This window comes from Engraulis encrasicolus, chromosome 23 (assembly GCF_034702125.1).
Source record: "Engraulis encrasicolus isolate BLACKSEA-1 chromosome 23, IST_EnEncr_1.0, whole genome shotgun sequence".
In the NCBI taxonomy this organism is placed as follows: Eukaryota; Metazoa; Chordata; class Actinopteri; order Clupeiformes; family Engraulidae; genus Engraulis; species Engraulis encrasicolus.
The window spans coordinates 378,596-404,490 of NC_085879.1; the positions used below are offsets into that span (position 1 = coordinate 378,596).

The 25,895-nt window shown below is 43.2% G+C and overlaps 1 protein-coding gene across 1 annotated transcript in view; it reads left to right on the plus strand.

The window, feature by feature from the left end:
* snx25 (sorting nexin 25) overlaps positions 1–25,895 on the plus strand; it is an 84,826-nt gene that overhangs the window by 45,083 nt on the left and 13,848 nt on the right. The window contains exons 7-14 of the mRNA XM_063190112.1: positions 1,627–1,817; positions 8,778–8,909; positions 9,428–9,703; positions 15,120–15,284; positions 17,247–17,378; positions 18,569–18,709; positions 20,184–20,297; positions 24,117–24,278. Of these exons, the coding sequence (XP_063046182.1) occupies positions 1,627–1,817; positions 8,778–8,909; positions 9,428–9,703; positions 15,120–15,284; positions 17,247–17,378; positions 18,569–18,709; positions 20,184–20,297; positions 24,117–24,278 (1,313 nt within the window). The remainder of the gene's footprint in view (positions 1–1,626; positions 1,818–8,777; positions 8,910–9,427; positions 9,704–15,119; positions 15,285–17,246; positions 17,379–18,568; positions 18,710–20,183; positions 20,298–24,116; positions 24,279–25,895) is intronic.

A 25,895-nucleotide genomic window follows, 5' to 3' on the forward strand; every position in this document is an offset into this window, starting at 1 on the left:
TGTTTTTTTTTGTACTCATATGCAGTCTTTTTCCTTCTCTTCCCCCTTGAAATCCATTCCAATTACTCTTTTATGTCTGTTGCTGCTTACCTCTCCCCTAACCCGCTGGTGGTCAGAGAGCTGGCGTGTACCCTTTCTAGCGCCCTCTCCCCCTCCCTACTGCTCATGTGCGGTCCTCTCACACTTAAACCCACCTCTTCCTCCCTCGACATCATCTTTCTTCTTCTGCTGGTCTCACGGATGGTCTCCAACACTTGCATCTCTTGCCAGCCCCACCACATGCACCCCTTTGCAATACATTTCCTTTCTCTTTCTGATGGATCCACACTGATGGTCTGAGCTGGCTTGTAGCCTTTCTCTTTACCCTTCCCATAAGCTCCCCCATAACTCTTATCTCTTTCTTCCAAGTAACTACACTGCAAAAAAAAAGAAATCTTAGCAAGCTTATTTTTCTAGTTTCAAGTAAAAACATCTAGTCAATCTGAATTTTACTTATTAAGACATTTGTGCGTGGGGCCAGTTATTCTTACTTGATCAGATTTTTTTTTTACTTGTTTCAAGCAAACGTTGCTTTTAAAGATTCAAGGATTCAAAAATCGTTATTGTCTAATATGTTGCCATACTAGAAAATTGTCTTTTGATTGTCTTTTGCTTATAGCAAGTAAAAGAATATTACCAAGTAAAACAAAAAACTTGCCCCACCAACAAATGCCTTAAAATAAGTCAAGTTAAATTGTAGTTCTAAATTATTGTTCAAATGTACTAGTTATTATTTTTACTTGAAATTAAGTCTTACTTGAAACTAGAAAATAAGCTGGCTAAGATTTTCATTTTTGCAGTGTACCTCCAAGGTTCCTCCCCCCATAGCCTCCCACATATCTTGCGTACCCCCCACCCTCTTATAACTCTCTGCACCTCCTCCTACAGACATAAATCCCATGTATCTAGCGACCTTCTTCTGATGGTCCCAATGATGGTTTTGGCTGGCATGTATCACTCTTCTCTTCCCCTCTTCCTGGCCATAGATGTCTTATATCTCTTGCTTCACCCCCATCATCTACACAGTCTTTCTTTTAATGGTAACCTACTGATGGTCTGAACTGGCGTATATCCTCTCCCATCTCCACCACCCCCTCCCCCCTCATAGCTTTTATATCTCTTCCTACCTCTGGCCCCAACCTTTTCCTCTGATGTTCCCAATGACGGACTTAGAGCTGGCTCTCTCTCCTGTCCTACTCGTCCCCATACCCTCCACCCATACTGATCACACATCTCACTATTTCCCCCTCAACCTTCTTCTGATGGCCTTACGGATTGTGATGGTCTTAGCTGGCATGTATCCTGGCACTGTCTCCTCTCCACTTCCTCCTCTCCACCTCCACCTCCCCCTCTCCATTCTTCTGATTGGTTCCACTGATGGTCTCAGCTGATATGGCAATGGCATGTATCTCTACACCCACCCCCTAAAAAAAGAATATTTCTCTACCTACCCCCCAAGGCCCCAACTGTTTACACCAAATCTCCTCTCTTCTGATGGTCCCAATGACGGTCTGAGCTGGCATGTACATGTACCCTCTCTCTCTCCTCCGCTGCCCTTATCCCCCACACCCTCTTCTCCCCCTACAGACAGCAAAGGGAAGGAGACGGCAGCCATGAAGGCGGACCTGCTGCGTGCGCGCAACATGAAGCGCTACATCAACCAGCTGACTGTGGCCAAGAAGCAGTGCGAGAAGCGCATCCGGCTGCTGGGCGGGCCCAACTACGAGCAGCAGGAGGACGGCACCGGGGACGAGGCAGACGGGCCCCAGAGCCAGCGGGTGAGTCACGGGGACATGGGAGGATGGGATGGGAGACTGGGACAGGATGAGTGTGAAGTGGGGACAGGGGTAGGTGGGGTGTCTGGGCAGGTGTTAAAATCGGTAGTGCAGAGCCACAGGGTGAGTCTGGATGGGGAAACTATGAATAGAAGGAGGAGTGATGGCGCGATGTCTGGGTTTGAGCTATAGGCCGAGTTCTGGGGATGTGGATATGTTGGGAGCTGGATACGGCACCTTACAGTTCATATGACTGCACACAGAGTCAGAAGGTGAGTCTGAAGTGGGATGGTGAGGGTGTCTGGGTAGGAGTTTGGGTCAGTATGGCCCAATTATGTTAGCCAGGCCGCACTCCCCTAGTGATGCAACACCTTCAGCGTTACTCCTAGTCAGGCCAGGAGCAATACAAATATTGTTTCTGAGCTCCGGAAAAATCAGGAGCTCCTCCCACTTTGTTGGGAAGCAAACAACCATGCCATTTGGGAAATGTTCATTGTTATGCTCTTGGTCAGACTAAGTCTCGAAGAGATTTGAAAGTTGGTGATAATCAGGCTACAATTATGTACAGTTGTGTGCATAAAAATAGAAGTGCCTTCACAAAGATGAGTAAATGTCAAAATTCTAGTAAATTGCACTGTAATGCCCCAAAATGCTTGAGGACACTGTGCATCCACTGCACATTGTACCCTACTCTCCAAAAGAGTTGTCGCCTATCCATCTGTTTGGAATAACAGCTAATAATCTGACTTTCAATTAATCACTTGGCTTCAGAAGTCACTCATATGAAAGCTACAACCCTCCCGAATGAAAATGTATGTACAAAAATAAATTTCATGCACCAAAGAAAGATTGACCCTTTATTGAACACAGACAGGGCAGATTTTCACAAGACAAAAGTTTTGTCGCCTATGGAACATAATGTGAAAATGAGCAGATAAGTCACTTCAAAGCACTTCAAACATGCAGATTGGGTGTCATACTTAATCACTGATTCACTCACACCTCTCCAGAAAATCAACTTTGGCCTTAGGTGTATGTTTAGGGTCATTGTAATCATGGAAAGCAACACAATGAAAATCAATGGAGTTCAATGAGAGATGGTGACATATTAGCTATTCGTAGAGCAATACATGTTTAACTTCATTATTTAATCAATGATAAAAGCCCTCAAACACCTGCAGCATGCATGCAGCTCCTCATAAGAGCTGTTTCCGTACCATACTTCATTTCATGATGAAAGATGTTCTGTAAAAATTAACTAATTCTTGTCAATTCACCTTTGCTGAGCATCCTAAACTAATATTTAGTTGCATAACAATGGTTTGGGACAACTGTTTCGCATCTGTGGTGCATGGAATCAACCAAAGTCTGGCAACGGTCATTGGGTAGTGCAGCCCAGGTTAATTGTACTACATTCCACATTTTTTTTTTATGTCCACCCACAAGTTTTCGATAGGATTAAGGTCCAGGAATTGTGCTGGCCACTCCATTAGTTGGATGCGGTTGGTCTGGAACCAGTAACCAGTAACTGTATGAGCTACTACCAGGAACGTGGTTAACAGGCCGCAGATCTAAAGGGTGTGGGTGGTGTGGGTTGGGGTGTGGGTGTCAGGGTTGTAGACAGAAGGTGAGTGCCTAGGCAGGAGGGAATGATTGTATAACTAAATGATCGGATGAATAACTGAATGAATGAATGAGTGAATGAATGAATGAATGAATGAATGAATGAATGAATGAATGAAGTGTGTTCTAAAGGGTACCAGAGAGAGTAGTATGAGAGGGGTTGCAGTTCTGCGTGTTCATGTTAAACTGGCAATCTTGGTCTTTTAGGGAGATTGTCAGCAACTATGTTTGTTATTGGTGTGGGAATAAGAATTGAGACTTTGAGAAGTCTAGCACTACTTCTGCTTTTAGTGACCTTTGTTTTGTCTTCATGTGCACTGTAATAATTCATGAAATTATGTTGCTTTGAGATGTTACAGTGCCCTCGTTGTTTCAGTGCTATTTTGGAAAAAGAGAGATTTATTTTGCAAAAACATATTTTGCATGGTCAACAAAGCTATAAGTAAGAATGCTGTGTGTGCATGCATGTACACACACACACACACACACACACACACACACACACACACACACACACACACACACACACACACACACACACACACACACACACACACACACACACACACACACACACACACACACACACACACACACACACACACACACACACACACTCAGCAGAAATAGTCAGACATGCTTCATCATAGGCAGGCCTCAACCTCAACCTTGAAATAGTCCGCTAGCAGCACTGCGAATTGTCTCCCTGTGCCCGCACAATGTCCCTATGAAATGGTACAAAACAAACAACAACAATTGCAGTCAAGCGGAGCAATGTTGAAACAGAAAGGCAGGCACGGTGTACTTGTAGTAGGGAAATCGTTTCCTTGACTCTTCACCCTGATGTGGCACAGACCTTTTGGCAGAATCCCCAGACTGTCAATTCCCAACACTTTGGTGCTGGAACTCTGCTTTAACAAGCCAAACAAAACACAGACAGAACCATCCCAAGAGAGATATGATGCGTGGTTGCACAAGGGCATTGTGTCCTTAAGGAAGGATGCTGAGGAAGTGAACTGGACCATCTGCGAGTGTGTTGCTAGAGAGCGACCGTCACCCTCACCCTCCAATCCCCCACCATCCTCCACCATCCTCCACCATCACCCAAGCACCGTATCCTCCTCCCTCTGCTCTTCCTGCCAGAGACAGGCAATCAAGTAAGGGGTCTCTGAGGTCAAAGCAAATTGTTCATACTGTACTTGTGAAGGGAGAAGCAAGCAGGCAGGCAGGCAGGCAGGCAGCTGAGATTCAAAAAGCAACATTATGTGTGTGTTGGTGGGGGTGGTGGATGTGCATGCTCATGTGTGCGTGTGTGTTGCCCACTTACCCTGTGAGCACCTGGGTTTATGCGGCTTTGTGGAAATGTGGATGGATTTGATTATGTGTGCTTATTGCCAGCATGTTTTTGACTACCGTATGACAGATGAGATGTTGGTTGCTAGGCAGTGTTGCACACACCTAAACACAAACCTAGACATGGACACAGACAGACAGACATTTTGAAAGGGAGGGCATCACAGTGCGATTTGATGGAGTAGACACCGGTCCTCAGGTGTTTCCTCACTAATCAGTCTGCAGTCTGTTCCGGACGAGGCTGTGGCTGTCTGCTATTAGTCACACAAAGAGCTAAGACGCTGTGCCATTATACCGGCAACCCAGGTTCGATTCCGATCCGAGAACCCATGCCAATCCTTCTCCTCTCTCTCTCCACTCACTCATGTCCTGTCACAACTATACTGTCGGGTTAATAAAGGTTAAAACCCCCCAAAAATATCTAGGCTGCACAGGAGCCAGTGATGCGCGAGTCGGCGAAAAAAAAAGATGCAACCGACCGCTTTTGTCCCTAGCCCGCCCGCTTTCCCTGACCGCAAGAAATATTTATGCAAAAATATTGACCCGACCCGCTTTTTAAAAAAAGTAGCCGTTCGTTTTCTGAACACCCTAGCGTCATTGGCTACGCACAACGGACCATATAAGACCATGTCAATAACGTCTCGGCATGGTTCACCTCCGAGGGGTCTGGATACACTTCACATAGGCTATGCAAAGAAAATGCTGAGCTGCGGTCTAAGGTTGAAAGGACCAGGTAGGCTATGAAAAAACCCACAGTGGCAATGTAGCCTACAACACTTTATCTTCGTTTGGTTTGGTAGACTACTCCTCTGCTCTGTTCTTTTCCTGAACTTGTTAGGTATAGGAATAGGAAACTTTTTCCTATATTCCGAAGTTGAGGGACAGGGTGCCAAGGCCACCCATTCACCACGTGACCAAGTGGTTATTTGGGATTTTAAAATTAGCATTGGGGAAACGGTATAGCATAGCCTACATAGGATACAACATTAACCGGGGATAAATAGTTGGCGAAACTCCTTAGCCTAGATCGGGGGTCACGCAACAGACGATTCTGTGCGAACCCAAGACCAATCCAATAATGTCACGACAGCATAGACTATGTTATTTTTTAGGCTTCTATTCGGACGGACAGCCATGCCTATTTACAGTGCGTGCTGTCAATCAAATTTTAAATTAATCTCTGGCACCTCACTTGCTTTGCTGAATCTGACCAGCGCACTGCCCGAGAGGCGCGGCGCTGATAAGCAGAGAAGATTAGAATCATCTCGCAAGTCAATGGAAGGGTTCTTGGTTCCAACCGACTGAACAGAGAGAAATTCATGTCGCTCTTTCAGAAAAACATTTCCAAACCTGCACCTCGTAGGCTATGCTCCAAAAACATGGCATTTACATTGCGCCATTATGAAGAGAAGTTTTGAAACATATCACACAAGCAGCCAGATAGGACAGCCATAACTAACAGCCAAATCGCGTGTCAGTTGACTGACACTAAACTGGATGAAGGAGAATCTCCGCCAGCAAACTAAAGTTTCTTAACCCCAAGGATCAGTGCTGGGACCCCTTCTGTTTGCAATATACACGTCCTCCCTGGGACGTGTCATTCAAACACATGGGTTCTCCTACCACTGCTATGCTGATGACACCCAGATGTACCTGTCGTTCCGTCCAGAGGACACCACGGTTTCGGAACGCATCTCTGCCTGCCTCACCGACTTGTCAACATGGATGAAGGACCACCACCTACAGCTGAACCTGGCCAAGACAGAGCTCCTGGTGATCCCAGCTAAAGAGCCGCTCAGTCACAACATCAACCTCAAGATAGGCTCCACCATCGTGACCCCAAGCAAAGTCGCCAAAAACCTTGGCGTCATGATTGATGATGAGCTGTCATGCTCCAACTACATCAACTCGGTCACCCGGACCTGTCGAATCCAGATGTCCAACGTACGGAATATCAGACCTGTGCTGACACAATATTCTACACAACGACTGGTCCAGGCCACGGTCCTGTCCCGCGTTGACTACTGCAACTCACTCATGACAGGTCTACCTGCTTGTGCGCTAAAGCCTCTGCAGATGATCCAGAATGCGGCGGCACGGTTGATCTTCAATCAACCCAAAAGGACCCATGTTACTCCTCTATTTATTGAGTTGCACTGGTTACCGATCGCCGCCCGGATCAAGCACAAGGCATTGACCCTTGCCTACAAAACCATCACAGGAACGGCCCCAGCTTATCTGAAGGACCTACTAACGCCTTATGTTACTGGAAGAGATCTGCGCTCATCCAGCACAAGCCGTCTGGCTCTGCCATCCAGTCGCTCTAGGTACTCCCAGTCAAGATTGTTCTCCGTGGTGGTTCCCAAGTGGTGGAACAGTCTCCCAGAGGCAGCAAGACTAAGCACCTCTCTTGCAGCCTTCAAGAAACAACTAAAGACATTCCTCTTTCGAGAGAATCTACTAGACTAATGATTGAACTGGCCTTGCCCCAGGGCAGAATCCTGACATTATGTTTAGTTTAGTTTAGTTTGTGAGTGTGTGTCTCTGTGTGTGTGTTCTCATTACTTCCTCTTTGTAAAAAAAAAAAAAAAAAAAAAAAAACTAACCCCTCTTTGTAATTGCACTTGTTGTTCTGTATATCTCCTGTGCACTTTGTATTTGCTTGTGATGTTGGCTTGATTATGTCCTCTTCTGAAAGTCGCTTTGGTTATAAAGCGTCTGCCAAATGCAATGTAATGTAATGTAATGTAATGTAATCTTAAACCGTGGGGTTTGAGGTGAGAGTCAATTACAGTGTTTTTGCAGATTAGGATATGGGAACTTGGGAATTGCAACCTAGCTTTCATTAGGTATGAGTTTCGCTCATGAGAAAATTCTGAGATCGACAAATAAAATGGTCTCATCTGCGCACCATCTCCGCTTCCCTTTCCCGTTTATGTGTGACTTGGTTAGGGAGAGAGATGGAAAGTCCTCCAACAGTGACAATAGTAGCTAGCTATTATGGCTAATAAACACAGCCCCATTATTTCGTTTGGCCACTCCAATAACTTCAGGAGTCGCTGTGAAGGTGCCCCTGACCTTCTTCCATTGTTGGCTAAATTACTCAAATGAGCACTGCATTCAAAGGGAATAATAATTTGGACATTATATAGGCTATAGTAGCCTATTCTATTTCAACAATGTAGGCATAGCCACGGGAATCCCTAGCTGTGGAGGAAATTAATCTGTAGACTAGTTGGGGAACAGATGGAGCCAGCCGTCAAGTGGATTGCCTCGTATCCGTGGTACGACACAGGAAATGAAAGCAAACTCTATAAGCAACACAGCGTGAAACAATTACAATTGTATAAGGAAATATGTAGACTATATGTATTACTGCACTGTGTAGAGAGCACCGTCTGTGTTCTGCTAAATGCACTCAACGGTTGCACCTGCTGCACCTTGCGCGCAGAGGATTCGGCCAATAGGACCCTCATTATGTCTCCTGCAGAGCTCGTGGCACCATCGTAGTTATTCAGCCAAATAAACTTGATCTATTTAGAAGAAAATTGTCTCCGTATAGGCCTACTAGACTATAGCCTATAACATTCTGCATCATTTCAAAGGTCCTGACCGACCGCAACCGACCCGAATATCGTTAAAAATATTATTTCATAACCCGTGCCTGCGGTCGACCGCGGTTAACTGCAAGCGCCCGCTGATTTCGGGTCAGCCCGCGTATCACTGACAGGAGCAAAGCACTATGGACCTCAAGCACAACAACCACCGAGAGACAATGGAGAGCTTCAGGTCACAGTGAAGAACTCTTCTGTTGGTGATGATTTGTAATCAGATCAGTTCCATCCAACTACAAGCTGTAAATTACCTGATACAGTCCATCCCACTGTATCTCAGGCTTAGGAAGCACACTGCATAGTTAAAAATATTGTTGCATGTATAGTATAGTATACTTTGACCAATTTGGATTCATTATTGCCATTTCCACAGATCCTTCAGTTTGAAGAGATCATGTCCAACAGCACATTCCGAGAGCACTTTCGAGCATACATGGAGCGCGTGGACAAGAGGGCCCTCATCAGCTTCTGGGAGCTAGTGGAGACGCTGAAAACTGCAAACAAGGTCAGACCCCGGCAACAATAATGTTCTTCAGTTCTGGTTTGAAGAGCAGTACATACTTGCAGCTATTTTGCACAGGGAAATTAAGACTAAAAAACTGTTCAATGACCATCTGTTCTCTTTGAAAGTGGTGTCTACTTGAAACAGCACATTTTGTTTCTCGCAGAGATGAATGGTTGTCCAAAAATCTTTAATTGAGAAGTGGTGGAATTAGCTTTTTCTTTTGGCAGAACATGTATTTTATGCTGCCACTCTCTGTGTACTAAAAATAATGTTTTTTTAAAGGTTGGTGTTCTTTAGAAAGAAAAAGCAATCATTATAATCATGACCAATATCAAATTTTCGACAGAGATTGTCTTTTCATTTTTTAATCAGGCTTAATTTCTTTTCTTTCTGTCTCCGCTCTCCACCAATTTGCACTCCTTTCAAACTCATTCACACACACACACACACACACATACACACACACACACACACACACACACACACACACACACTGTCTCTCCCAACGCACCCTGCAGAACGAGGTTCCTCAGCTGGTGGGCGAGATGTACCAGGTGTTCTTCGTGGAGAGCCGCGAGATCCCGGTGGAGAAGGCGCTGCTGAAGGAGATCCAGCAGACGCTGGTGGGCAACAAGGGCACCGACGTGTTCCACAAGATCCAGGCCGACGTCTACGAGACCATGAAGGAGCGCTACTACCCCTCCTTCCTGGTCAGTGACCTCTACGAGCGCCTCATGCGCCGCGAGGAGCAGCGCAGCAGCTCGCAGTCCAGCAGTGAGGACAAGGACGAGGGCGTAAGTGGAGGGGCTCCCCCTATTGAAAAGAACATGCAATAACTGACATAGTTGATACCGATTGGGAGGAAATTATGTGTTTGCATATGCAGGTGGTTGAAAGGGTATTTTGCTGCATCTGAGTTGGCAGTCCAGCTCCAAGGACAAAGACGAGGTTGTAAGTGGAGGGGGAGGGGCAGACTCCGGTTATCTTTGATTTGGGGTTTTAGGAAATGCATGCATCTGACATGTCTGATTGGGAACAGTGTTGAAAAGTCTATGCCCAATGGCATGCCTGTTTTTGGATGTAGCACACTCCACAGTCCTGACCTTCCTAATTAGGTTTGGGAGGAAATACAGTGTTGATTATTGTTTGTAAGTGCATTTTGCATGTCAACACAATGATTGATCAGTGAAATTGTGCAGCAACCGCTCGCATTCCAGCAGTGAGGACAAGGATGAGGGTGTGAGTGTTTGCAGGCGTTGCTTTCAAATTTTGCTCTACACTAGCAGATCAGTGCAATCAACAAAGTCGCAGCAACTCCCATCCAGTGATGCTGCCTGTTGAATATAGCACACTCATAACATGCCTGATCTAGACCGGGAGGAAATGCAATGTTGTTGATTACAGGTGTTTTGTAAGCAGCAGCAGTTGGCAGTACAGCAGACAGGACAAGGGCGTAAGTGGAGTGGTGCCCCCTGTTGGACACCTCTGGCATGCCCCACATTTGCATGTGGGCCAATGTAATTTGTATGGTAAAGATTCTAGAGTGTGCTTGATTAATTGATAATTGATTTTGATCAGTGATACATTTTAATAGAAAAAAGATGTGTATGTACAGTTGAGGACGATATTATTAGCCCCCCACCTGAAATTAGACATTTCTCTTGATTTCTCAGTAAGAATGACCATTATTAACCGTTTCTGTTATTCTGGAAACAAATACACTGATGGAGATAATGTTCAATGAGTTGAATTTGGATTTTTCTATTGTTACGACGAGTTTAAACAAAAAAGGGCAAAAATGACAAGGACAAAATTATTAGCCCCCTGATCATTAATAGTCAATATGGCGCCATTTATGAACCAAAACTGAAAACAGGCTCTGATAAGTTGCTACCTAGGTTGGCACATGCCCCACTAGGGATTTTGGCCCATTTCTTCACTGCAAAGTGTTCTAGCTGGTCCAAATCGCATGGATGCTGAGCATAAACATTAACCACAGACTCTCAGTGGGATTGAGGACTGGACTATGAGCGGGTGATTCCAATATCATGGTTTTAGTGTCCTTGAAGAACCTCTGAACTAATCTAAATGTATGCTTTGGGTTACAATGTTGTTGGAAGACCCAGCAATCCAGATTCAGACCCAGACCCCCTGTGTCTGAGGCTGAATAACAGACTAAACTTGATGCCCCGCCACTATGTGTAACTGTGGAAACTTAGCCTCATTAGACCAAAGACGGGTAACACTTCCAAATAAGGGGCCATAATTAACAGTAAAGTAGCTACAACCTAATACTCAAGTAAGGGTTAATAATCATTACTTAATGCCACATTAGACACATATGAATTGTTATTAATGCATATGTTGAGCATTAGTAAGCAGTTACTTAACTATTAGATAACTATTACCTTGTGTTACAAGTTAATAGCATATTATTATTTAACTAATAGATAAGTAAGGGTACAGTTAATAGTTAAGTAGCTACCAGGTTATACTTAACTAAGGACCAAAATTAACACTTGCTTAATAAAAAAGTAAGGCATAACTAATGGTTAATTAATACATAAATATTGGGTTTTGGGACCCTTATATTAGAGTTGGCAGAGGATAACTAATGGTTAATTAATAGATAGATATTGGTGTTTGGGACCCTTATATTAGAGTTGGCTGCAGATAACTAATGGTTAATTAATCGATAGATATTGGTGTTTGGGACCCTTATAATAGAGTTGGCTGAGCATACCTAATAGTTAAGTAATTAATAGAGGTGCTCCGATTGCTCGGCTGCCGATCATGACCGGCCGATAATGGCCAAAAATAGCCTGATCGGTGATCGGAAAAACATGCCGATCAAAAAACCGATCGAGAGGTATTAAATTCCTCACGCAACCATTTGCCTTTACACCAGGCGCTGCATGTAGGCGCTGGCTCTGCACAGCTGCAACTGCACCAAAAGAAGGCATCTTTGCTTGTCTATAACTTTTCGCCATTCCCCCCTTCATTTCCACCATTCATAACCATATCTGCATCAACAATGATCTGATTTTCCGATCCATGCGCCGTTTATCTGACAATGTAATTTGCGATTGAGTACTCGCCAGTGCCTGTGTTGCCTCGGTCAGCACGCGACAACTTCACGTTGTCAGCACAAACATGTCAATNTGTCAATTATTGTTTTCAAAGTTGTAATTGGCAGTCAGTCGATTAGTTTGATAGTCGCTGAAACACCAAACGGCGACAGATGTGGTTAAAACTTGAGAGAGAGATTCAGAACGGTAGTAGAGCACTGCAACTGTGGACGGTGACAGAGAGGGGAGGGGCTCTCCTCACGAGGCTGCTCATTTAAAGCGACAGGTTGTTTTTTTCTCGTATGTGGAAGACTATTTGATGTAATGTTTCAGTTTCAATTCAATCTTAAATAAATTTAGTTATTCTATGCATAACGAATACATTGATTAATACTGTAGACTGTATTACCAACACTAGTCTGAAAGATAATAATAATAATAATAATAATAATAATTAATAATAATAATAATAATAATAATAATAATAATAAAAATAATAATAATAGCCTAATAATAGACATGTGCAAATTAAGATTGATTGGTTTATGGGCAGAAATGATATTCAATAAGGATAATTAATAGGCTATTAAAAAAATAGGAAATCATTTTTGTGATCGGCAATGATCGGTAATCGGCAGATAAAGATTTTTGGTGATCGGTATCGGTGATCGGGCCAAAAAATGGTGATCGGAGCACCTCTAGTAATTAATCTGCTGTGACATCTAGTTTTCACTCGTTCAAATCACTGTAATAGTGGCAACAGGAGCCATTATATAGCAAGGATTGTATGTACATTTCTCAATGATGGTGGGGTGATGAGATGTCATTTTTTCATGCACCACTTATTAGTTTTAATGGTAAAAACCCTACAATAAATGCAGAATATTATGAAGAGTAATAGTTTTGAAGCGAAACTAAACCATTCCTTTGTGATGATAGGTTAATGTTTGAGAATATTAGCTCCAAGAAGAGCAGTGCATGATGGGTACGCAATCTAGAGACAACAATATTTCGATATTATTTAATCATTAGATATGCCTTGCTTTTGTATTAAGTAAGTGTTAACTAATAGTTAAGTTGAGGGTACAGTTAATAGTTAAGTAGCTATTAGGTAATACTTAACTAAGGACCTTAATTAACACTTACTTAATACAAAAGCAAGGCATTTCTAATGATTAAATAATACCGAAATATTGTTGTCTGTAGATTGCGTACCCATCATGCACTTCACTTCTTTGAGCTAATATTCTCAAACATTAACTTCATTATCACAAAGGAATGGTTTAGTTTCGCTTCAAAACTATTACTCTTCATAATATTCTGCATTTATTGTAGGGTTTTTACCATTAAAATTAATAAGTGGTACATGAAAAAATTACATCTCATCACCCCACCATCATTGAGAAATGTACGTCCAATCCTTGCTATATAATGGCTCCTGTTGCCACAATTACAGTGATTTGAATGAGTGAAAACTAGATGTCACAGTAGATTAATTACTTAACTATCAGGTATGCTCAGCCAACTCTATTATAAGGGTCCCAAACACCAATATCTATCGATTAATTAACCATTAGTTATCTGCAGCCAACTCTAATATAAGGGTCCCAAACACCAATATCTATCTATTAATTAACCATTAGTTATCCTCAGCCAACTCTAATATAAGGGTCCCAAAACCCAATATTTATGTATTAATTAACCATTAGTTATGCCTTACTTTTTTATTAAGTAAGTGTTAATTTTGGTCCTTAGTAGTACGACATGATAGCTACTTAACTATTAACTGTGCCATTACTTATCTATTAGTTAAATAATAATATGCAATTAACTTGTAACACAATGTAATAGTTATCTAATAGTTAAGTAACTGCTTACTAATGCATTAATAACAATTAATATGTGTCTAATGTGGCATTAAGTAATGATTATTAACCCTTACTTAAGTATTATTTTGTAGCTACTTTACTGTTAATTATGGCCCCTTATTTGGAAGTGTTACCCAAAGAAGCATTGGACACCTGCCTAGATGATTGTTATTGACTTGGCCTCACGTGGAGTTTTTTTCCCCCAACAAGAATGACAGTTGTTAGGGCTTGTCATCATATTGGGCTTTGGGGTCATCATCACAGAAGAACCCCTTTACTAAAGGCAGTGCATATCAGAGTGTTATTGAGCTTTGCCTGTGAACATTTGAAAGTCAAAAATGAGTTTTGAACGTCTCTGCTTTCATCTGATGATATTCAATTGCACCTGCTTTGATGCATGAATTCTGCTTCTGTCAGGTGAAGAAAGGGATAGGCCTTGAATCGTTATAAGATGGTTTCCACAATTAAACATGGTGGTGGATGCATCATTCTATGGCAGCCTCAGATACAGGAAACCTTGTTTGGGTGTACGGCACCATAAAAACCGAAAATTATGATAGAATGTGGAAAGTGACCTTGCAAAATATGCTCATAGAGGGAGCTAAGATCTTCACTGGCTCTTTCAATAAGATGATAACCCAAAACTTGCATCCAAAATAGTTCAAATGTTCTTCAAGGATACTAAAACCATGGTCATGGAGTGGTTCAGACCTCAATCCTTTGAAGAGTGCTGAAAATGAATGTCCATCCTCAACATCCATGCAATTTGGACCAGCTTAACTATTTGCGATGAAAAACATGAGCCAAAATCCCTGGTAGGACATGTGCCAACATAGTTAACAACTAATCAAAGTGCCTGGTGTCAATTTTTGTTCATAAATGGCACTGTATTGACTATTAATGATAAGGGGGCTAATAATTTTGTCCTTGCCATTTTTATACTTTTTTGTTTAAACTCATTGTGAAAATGGAAAAGTCCAAATTTAACTTATTGGATACTATCTCCATGGTGTATTTGTTTCCAGAATGACACACATTTATTAATCATGATCATACTCAATGATCAATGAAGAGATATGTCTAATTTCAGGAGGGGGGCTAATAATATCCTCTTCAACTGTATATATATGTGTCCCATGCTTAGCTTTGCATATTATTGCTCACTGGCAAATATTGTTTTTTTGTGATCAACAACTATGCCATTACTAAATGTTTTTCTGTCAGTGAGCACCACATTCAGGCTGTAACATGCACACGGTGTTTCCTTTTCCCAGAGCCAGACAATGGAGTGTCCGGAGGAGGGCCTGGACGAGGGCAGCAAGGGCATTAACGAGCAGGCCAGCTACGCGGCCAACAAGCTGAGCCAGCTCTACGACAAGCTGGAGTACAAACGCCAGGCCCTGGGCTCCATCCAGAACGCACCCAAGCCAGACAAGAAGGTACAGTACGCCACCACCAGCGTCACTGCTATGGCAGAGACCGCTTACTGTGTCATCTTTCGATCATGGTCACACATATCTTTCAGAGATTCTGGGTCTTCATAGAAAGAATAATGTGTGTTAGAGGTCATTGTGTTGCCATTTTTAATTGTGTGCATGGTTGTGGGGTTGGTTATATCAGAAAATCAGAATGCTAATTGAGCTTTCATTAGGTCACATCTGGGTTTCGGGTACTTGGCTGATGTCGTTGGTGTTTCTATTTAGACATTCAGCAGACATTCATTTTCTGCCTTTTTTTGTGCCTACGACTCATTTGAGTGGAGACAGGAAAGTAATGTGGGAGAGAGACGGGAGGTATCGGAAAATGACCTCAGGCTGGAATCGAACCCAGGTCCCTGTCATAGCAGTGTGGTGCCTTAGTCGTTTAAGTCACGGCTAAGGCCTCACACAGAATATTTTTCTACAGAACATGTGGAAACTGGATGCGGATAAGTCTAAATTAGCCATGTTCATGCCACTCAAACGCATGGACACAGTTCTGTTCTTGTCACCAGGTGTGTCCTTATGGTAATCCACACAGCCCAACATATGCATATGACACACACAGGCATGGACACATCCTTTTCCCTTCTGGCCTTGGTATTATATATGGCCTGCTCTTCATGTTCAGGGATGCAGAAACCTTGTAACCAGCCAGCGCTGCTGCAAGGCTGCCCATTAGTATTCCCCTTCAGCAGAGCCCCTTAAACGCACACACATACACACACACACACACACACACACACACACACACACACACACACACACACACACACACACACACACACACACACACACACACACACACACACACACACACACACACACACACACACACACACACACACACACCAGACAGGGAGAGCGACACGCACACACACATGCACCCACACACTCACACACACTCTCTCACAGACACTCTCTCTCTCTCACACACACACACACACACACACACACACACACACACACACACACACACACACACACACACACACACACACACACACACACACACACACACACACACACACACACACACACACACACACACACACACACACGACCCTGTCTCTGCCGCTCTCTGCAAATTATGAGTGCTCTCGTCAGGCAGGGTCACAGACTGCCACTGCCACAGCAGGCGGCTCCTTGTCTCCGAGCTGCATAACACAGAACAAATTGAAAAGAAGAAGCTTCAGGAAATATCAGAGACATTGGTTTAAATGGATGGAACTAAAATCTTTGAACCAGGGAGAGGGGAGAGAAAAAGGCCTGGATATCTAAAAATGTGGATACGTTAAGTGGCTGGGCTGGTGGTAGGGGGTTGTACTATAACAGGAGCTGAGCTCTCAGAGGGGAAGAGAAGTGAGGGTTTGGAGACAGCTCTTTGACATCCGTATCCCTTCCCCTGTCAAACCGGTTTTCATCAGTGAGAGATGGAGGGGAAGACGAAGGCTTGAAGAAGAACTTGTTTTCCTCCTCCGAACTACCAGAAGCTTTTTTTTTTTAAAGAAATATATAAATAAATGAATAAATAAACAAATAAATGGGTGTATGAGGTTGTGTTGAAACTAGTTTCAGAATAACTTTATTTTGAGTCTTTCCTGTCAGTGCTCATTTGTTTTCTGAAAGGTCTTGGTAGTTTTGTGGGGATTGGAGAAGTTGATGAATTGTCAATTATGTTGATTTCTATGTTGAATTATGTTGAGTTCATTATTAAATTCCAGTTGAGCATTAAATATCAAACGATTAATTATCTGCCCACATGCGTGTGTGTGCGCGTGTGTGTGTGTGTGTGTGTGTGTGTGTGTGTGTGTGTGTGTGTGTGTGTGTGTGTGTGTGTGTGTGTGTGTGTGTGTGTGTGTGTGTGTGTGTGTGTGTGTGTGTGTGTGTGTGTGTGTGTGTGTGTGTGTGTGTGTGTTGTAGATTGTGTTGAAGCTGAAGGAGGAAATTGGCGCAATGGAGAAGGAGCACAGTGAACTGCAGCTGCACATCTCCCGTACAGACCTGTGGTGCGAGAACCTCGGCACCTGGAGAGCCGTCGTCAGTGGCGCAGAGGTGACCACACACACACACGCATTCTCACACATGCACGCACACACGTAACTTTCGCTTAACGTGTCACCATTTCATGGTGTTCTGTGAGATCATGTTGGAGGCCAGCAGTTGATGCTGCCTGTAATGACGCAAACAGCACAAAAGAGTTGTAGGATATGTAAAGCAACTGTTGTTGAAGAAGTGAAACCTCCATGTGATGTGTACACAAAGTAAGAAAAAAAAGAATGAAAATGCAGTCTGATGAAAGCGCTGAAGGCTTGTTATCATGCATGGTAGTCTCTGTGTATTTTAATATTCTAATCAAAGCCTATTCACTTCTGCTCTGATGACAATGAGAAAGCACTCTCCTGCCATTTCCATATCCGCCTGAAGCGCCATCGGCGCCCCTCAGACGACTTGTGATTGGGCCTTTGTTTGTTAAATTGGCCATAAAATTGTCAATGGGGGCCAAATCGCTCAAGTTCAAAGCTCTTCTGTTCAGGCTTAATGGACATTTGAGGTTGTCGTGTTTTGTGTAATTACAACAACAATCCTGATGTTCCTTTTCAAATGATGGACCTCATGGTGAGTCATAGGTTTTGGGTATGGATTGTCGTCTTCAGTTGTTGATTCAAGCGAATGGCACTGTTGCCAAACTTTTTCATGCATTTTTAATTACCTGAAATATTTAATCTTTTCTTTTGTTCTTTTTCTTAATACATTTTAGGATTACACTGTGTGACTGTATCAGGCTATATCAAGGCAGAGGAAGTTTTTTTGTTGTAATGTTTTTCACATGAGCTGAGCTCTACATGATTAATGAGACGTAGCGTTATGAGTGCCCATGCCAGCCGCATAAGCGATTTAAGGCATGCCCATGGTTAAGGGATATTTCCCAATTGGCAGACAGACATGTTGGTCGGTTGCCCTCTTCTTGCTGGCATGGTGGCTAATTGGGTTGAGCTGGTCAGGTTTGAAGTGCCTGTCTGGGCAGCCACTTCCATTGTTGTCTTTCTCCTTTCTGTCTCTCTGTCTCTGTCTCTCTCTGTGTGTGTCTCTCTCTCTCTCTCTTTCTCCCTCTCTCTCTCTTTCTGTCATCTTTGCGTCTGTATTACAGTCTCTATCTCACACTCTCTATCTCACACTCTCTATCTCACACTCTATGCCCTGAAATAATTATCTTTCCCCTCTCCCTCTTTTCTGCTCTGTAGGCATCTGAGGAGAACGGAGAGCAAGTGCCGTTCTACTGGGTGGCGGTGAGCCTTCCGGAGGGAGAGGACACCAAGAACAGCCGCTGGACCGTCACCAGGAAGCTGCTGGAGTTCCAGGCCCTGCACAGGAAACTCACTGAGGTAATGCGCTCGGTGGAGCATCCTTCCATATAATTCACTTACATTGTGGCACCTCTTCATTCGTGTATGGGTCAATTATGTTTTTTTGGGGTGTTTTTTGGCTCAGACGTCAGGTGGTACAACCACAGCAAATGCCTGTAAATTAATTAGGAATTTGTAATTCATGTACTGCAATTAGTATGGTCCTTATATATAATAGTGGCATTAGGTGTGGTTGCACCACCCTGACGTGTGCTACTACTAAAATGTCATTGGCCCATACATATTGATATCAACAGGAAACTCACCAAGGTAGCAAACACTATGGAACATCCACTGATGACAGTTTTTAACAACTTTTATTTAGACAGCATTTTATTTTTACTGATCTCACAGGCTTCCTGATAGAAACCACTTTGATTTTGACACCGTATGAGGACTTTTCTGAGCAAAATGATACAAGAATAGAAGACAAAAATGAAGAATACAACATGGCTAATGTTAGTGAAGTACAAAACCTCAATGAGTGCTCCTCAAACCGCAAAACTAATAGTTTTTTCCCTTTTTTCTAAAAGTCATACAAGTTCAGTTAAATGTTCAGGCATGCACCCAGGTAACCCATTAACACAGCCCAGCCACGTCCATCCCTTATGCCCAGGTTAAGCGAGGCTAGTTCAGAAAAGGACACGGTAATTGGCATGAAGCCTACAGTATGACTGGAGCCAGTTGTTCTATTTTCACTTCCATGTTGGAAATCTTTGCTGACAGTTCAGGTGTCTCGCTTCGCTGAGGTTTGCTCCCAAAATATGCTGCAAAGTTTTTGGACTAACATTCATATCACAATATAGTGTTGTATTTTAAAAAATGAGTATTGGAACCTTTTTTGTGCTCAGTCTTACATTTTACACGTTTCTATGTTAAAGATCCTCCTGCCATTCATTGCCTTAAGTCTTAAATGTGATGTACGCTTAAAAAAATGTTATAATGTTATGGGGTGCTGTTGTGGTGCCAGTCATGGTAATTCTTGGTAAATACTGGTCTTTTTATTAAGCTTTTTGTGCTGACGGCAAAACACAGTGTCCTTATCTTTTCTCCTACACCGCCCACCACCAACAGCAGCAGCAGCAGCAAGAGCTCCATGTGGCCCCCTGTCAGATGTATAGATATGCTCCGCTGGTGGTCTGCTGCCGTGAAATGCCACTGAGATGTGACGTGCTTTCCTCCCAGAGCTCTTGACCGTGACAACCCGCAGAGACCGCATGACTCAGGACTCATCAGTCTGCCATATATTTGCAGATTATAATTCAAAAAGGAGGCACAGTGGCAATGAGTGAAATGCATGAGGTCCTTCCTGCACATTAATATTTCTCCCCGTCTCTGTGTATTCCAATCTCTTTTTGTCTTTGTCTTTATCTCTCTATTTTCTTTTCCCTTCCCTCTCTCTCTCTATCTCTCTATCTTCTCCACCCCCTCCCTTGTAATTTGTCCTTCGCAGTGCTTTCCCTCTTTGAAGAAGGTCCAGCTGCCATCGCTGAGTAAACTGCCATTCAAATCCATCGACCAAAAATTCCTTGAGAAATCCAAAAACCAGCTCAACGCCTTCTTACAGGTGAGGAGGCACAGATACACTGACAATGAGTGCAAATCAGTGCAGTTTCTCCTGACTTTTTCTCATTCCATAACAATTCAAAAACATACGATGCACGATTATGGAAAAACAAGGCCGACAGGCGGACAACAGATGCGTCCCTCTATGCCAGTTCCAACTATGCCATTTTCCCCCCCAAACGCCCCCCTGGCCTCCTCCTAGCCTGTCAACGCCCCCCGAGGATGTACTTTTTGTTTATTGGTCATCATGGACACTCCAAATATTGTGACAGGCAGCAAGGCAGCAAAATGGCGAGACATGGCTTTATTTTTTGCAGTTTAGGGTATAATAAGCTTATCATCATTCTTGGATTTGGAAAAGAACCATAGGCTATGATTTGAAATTTCACATAGCCTAGATGAAGTAGGCTACATTACAAATTACCAGACATTTATTAGGCCTAACAACCTTTGTTATGTGCATGTGGGAAAGAATCTAAACATCGACAAATAATAAATAAATAAAACCGTTTGGGTGAATCATGCGCTTATGGGTTGACCCTTTAGGTGAATTATGGACTTTTTTTCAATACCAGCTTCACCGTCAAGGCACCAGAGAACGGAAGGCACAAATCAGTGAACTTCCGTGCCAGAGTTTATCAAATGCACACGACTGCAAAGCAATTACGAAAGACGCGTTCTGTCCTGTACTCTCTCTGAGCGCAACGAAAAGCACCATTGCCCTTCCAAATGGCAGTTGGTTTGATTTTTTAAACTCACTGCATTTTTTTTTTAAAAACACGCATTTTGTGCTGATAACGTGAAACTCAATTACCCAGAATGCTGCACGTGAGCTCTCTACCCGGGTCGGGTGATTCTGGAAAACAAACATGGCGGCAACTCGCTTTACTACCTTAATATTGTGTTAATCCGACGCTAGATTTCTTAACTGATGAAAATCGAAGGCAGAAATCAACATTGTAGTGTCTAAATATGAGGTCGATTGGTCTATTTGTGGCGTACATCACGATCGGCTGAGTTGTTGGCCTCACGTTTGTCAGTTAGCCTGTGGCTAGGCTACTTTTCGCCAACGTTAGCATCCGGTTTAGTATAGAAAGGCTATGCTTGCACGCATTCGCTCCGTAGTCTGCCGCCTTGTGGCCACAGGAAGGAACAATTTAAAGAAAGCGTTTCAGACGGACAACAATTGAATGAAAGCGTTTCAGACGGACGGACGGACAGACAGACCCTGTTATAGAGATGCTGGACGCATCTAAAAATCATAATCATGATTATATAGATCAAAATCATGATCACGATTATTAATCACGATTACGCAGCAGAGCCGATGAAAGCTCTACAATAGCGCAAGCTCTAAAAAAATGTTTTAAACCGCACTTGTCTTGGAATAGGAACATTCGGGCATTGGTAGTAGGCCGAAATGCCACACGGTTCATAGGTGGATTCATAGAGGATTCACCTTTCCTCCGAATAGATCGCTGTATGCGAGTATGCACCCGAGGGGCCGATCGCGAAAGTAACTGCATGCTGCATTTCACAAACAACGGCTTTTCCGTAGTAATGTGCTACATCCAACACTGGTCATAGACATATGACAAGCAGCTAACAAGATATAGCGGTCCCTATTTTGTTATGTTATGATGAAGGTGTGAAACAAGGACCAATGCCTCTGTTCGTGTACCTCCTGCTTTTTTCCCCTCCTGTTTTTGTCCTCAATGGCTTGTTATACCGTTCCAATATGCATACCTAGCTTGTCCATGTTTACTGATGTTAATTTGGAGTGCGCTATCGAACGTTGTGCGACTGCGTGCTCTAATACAAAAATCTGTAGTCCTACTACACAGTGTTGTACAGATTCGCTCAGGGAAAAGAAATGTGATTGGGTGACAGCTTTACTCGCAGTTTTTTGCAGAGCTTAACTGAAGGGAGACAGTCGTACTGTTTTGTCCATGGAGGCAGGACAACAGCCTGCAGGAAAAGATGTGAGGAACCACAATGATTTGTAGTTAATTGCTGCCATTTTTTGAAGCAGCCACCCCCTTCTCACTACAGAGGGACAAACTGATAAATTGCACTTTGGAAGCATGTTTTAAATTTCATTTATTGTGAGCCCTCTATTTTTCCCGGGGACGTCTTCCCTTTCTTGCTTCCTTCCGGCTGTCATGATCACGGGCGACAACAAAAGGCAATTTCAGGCTCCACAGGTGCCTCTTTTCCGACTGGCAGAAACCGAAGGGTTTGTTCATCAGGGCACCCGTCGGATTGGCTTTAAAATGAAAACGTGCTTGTACCGTACTCACACACACAACAACACACGTGCACGCACACAAACACACACACTTCTGTGTAGTGGCACCCCACAGCATGATGAGAAAATAAAAACAAAGTACACACGAGAGACACACACACACACAACTGCACTACACACAGGGACAACTGCACATTGGCACCCAGCGGACCAGTTTTAAAATGAAAACATGCTTTCAAAGTCAGTACACACATACCCACATACAGGCATTAACACACTCAGCACACATAATGGCTGAAGGGGAAAACATGTTGTTGGGAAGTAACATGTCTGGGAGGATGTTTTCAGAAAAGCCACATTTTGTACCATCAAAGCTACATCTTTGTGTCAAAGTGAATATGTACTTTTTAGAGGCATGAGAGAGGACTGAAATTGTGCTTTACCAGACACCAAATGTGCAATTTAAACTAATATGTCCCAAGCATTTGGTGGAGTGACGCAGAATTGTGTTTTCAAGTGTGGCATTTTTATGGATGTGCAAAAAAAAATCTACCCTATCTATTTATGATGGACAATTGTTTGTTTACCCTCTTTTCCAGCTCCACTTTTTTCCAGCATGTTTGCAGCAGACAGGTTTTGATTAAGCGGTGAACGGTTTTCAAAACAAGCTATAAAAGAAGAAACCTGTCATCGACCTGCCAGGCAAAAAGAAGCAAAGTTGCAGGAGGATAAACTCACAGTCACTAAAAAACAAGGCAATAAAGCGGATAAGGAAATGGGCTAAATGTGTGTTGTGAGGATGAACCAGCTTGGGGAAGCACATTTTCAGCCAGCCCATAAGGCTTGGAGTCAGCAGACGAAATGTCATTAGTGGAGCTGTTTTCTTAGCCAAGATGGCAAAGTCCACATCCCTCACAGCAGAGGTGTCAATCCCGAGCTCCGTTAGTAAAATCCCTGCCACAAATTTGATCCTACCTGCCCTGAATCAGCTGATCGTAATGCATGCTCAAGAAGGGTAGAGCAGATATTCAGTGAAGTCACCTGTGCTCAAAGGAAACTGGAGCAGGGTTTTTGTTTTTATGAAGAGGCTTTTTCACCCCTCTGCCTCACAGCCTCTACCTGGTTAAAAGATCTACGTCATTGGTCAAATCCAAGTAGACCCAATGCCTTCCTTTATGCCCACAGACCTTTAACACAGCTGCCTGTGTAGGTTTCTGTGGGGGAAATAAAATTTGCGCAGTCCTTATAATTGTTATTTTCTTCAGTTAATTTCTTTCATTTCACAGGTATAGTCCATTTTGACCTTGCAGTATTCTGTGTCTGTCTGTGTAGACTCCCAATGGATCTTGCTAGCTGTTTCATTCTTTCCCAGGTCTCCCCTTCGAATACATGTTTCCAGAGGTCTCTCTTAGTAATCGATATCAATATTGAGAGTTTTCAAGTGTTTAAATGAGTCACATTGGTTACGTAAAAAATGCATGATCTGGTGAATCTTAAAGTACTTAAAAGCAGTCGGACAAATAACTTAAAACAACAAAAATGCCTTGTACATTTTTTTTTGTGTCGGTGCAGAAAATGCTGTCTGATGAGCGCATGTGTCAGAGTGAGGCGCTGTACGCCTTCCTGAGCCCCTCCCCCGAGTACCTGAAGGTCATGGACATTCAGAAGAAGTCCTCCTTCTCACTCGCCTCCTTCCTGGAGAGGCTGCCTGGAGACTTCTTCTCACATCAGGAGGTGAGACGTCACACATCATCACACACACACACATCATCACACACACACACACACACACACACACACACACACACACACACACACACACACACACACACACACACACACACACACACACACACACACACACACACACACACACACACATCAACACACACACACACACACACCTGTCTCACTCACCTTTTTCCTGGAGGGGCTGCCCAGAGACTTCTTCGCACATCAGGAGGTGAGGCGTCACACGTGGACACACATACACAAACACACACACACACACATACAGTATACACACACAAACACACACATGGACACACACATTCACATATACAGTACGGACACACACACTTACAGTATATATTACGGACACACACGCACACCTGTCTTACTGTCTGCTCGAATTTACTCTTTTTCAGGAATACTATGCAGTATGTCCACAGGGTCTCAAGGGTGTTTTTGTGTTTCAAGAAACATGAAAACCTTGCATATACAGTATTATATACTCTCCAGATAAGTGTAAAATAAGATTGATGCAAAAAGAATTAATACTAAAAAGGGCTCATGAATATTGCCATCTCAATATATTAAGTTTATACATATTCTGCTAGTTTTAAGAAAAACATTATTGTTCCTAGATGAAAAGCGCAGCCGTCTTTTGTCTTACTTGTTCAGGCCAACGCGCCTGCAGCCATTTATCAGTCTGATTATTGCCACCCATTTTGGAGCTAGGCTTTGTGTTTTTACAATCACGCCATTTGAACAAAGCAGCAGCAGGTCTGTTTAGTGGTTTACGGAGGGGGTATGACTCACACAGGGATAAAGAAGAAAGAAAGAAAAAAGAAAAAGTGCTAAGTGTGAAAGCACTCCTGGTGATTTATTCTGTTTCCTCTGATGCCGAGGGTTAGCAACATATTCATGAGGCAATGAAGCAAGCCAGCACTCCTTTAGTGTTTTCCGTCATTTAACACATTGAATACCATGATGTAATTTTATGTTTTTACTAGAGATGCACCGGATCCAAGATCCGGTTCCGGATCCGGCAGGATAATAGGGTTTTTCACAGGATCCGGGTCCAGCAGGATCTTAAGCAGTGAGTCCGGTATCCGGCAGTTACGTAAAAATCAGGATCTGGTGCATCTCTAGTTTTTAAGTAGCCTAGGCTTTTCAGTCAGCCTTTCACAACCCCAATCGCTGCATGGAGTAAAAGCCCTTTGGAAGCGGCCATTGCAGGCAGTGTGGCAGTAAGCCAAATGAGTCTAAAAAATAGTTTGAGCCAACGTAATAAAAAGGGCCCTCGTGTGCGAGTGGGCTATGTGTTTCAACCCTTTCGTAGGATCTGGGATCCGGTTCCGGATCCGGCAGGATCTTAAGCAGTGGATCCGGCAGGATCCTAAAAATCAGGATGCGGTGCATCTCTAGTTTTTACTCCTCATGTGTTGAATGCCAGTACCTGTTAAATTACACCATAGGCGTTTTGGTGCTTTATTTTGGTTGCGGATCCAGTTACTTTTAGGCAATATCAGTCGATCATGATCAGCGTCCTATTGAACAGAGCATCTCTAGCTTAGATCATTATCAAAAATCCCAACACAGTATTTGATTGTCATTACAGTGAAGTAT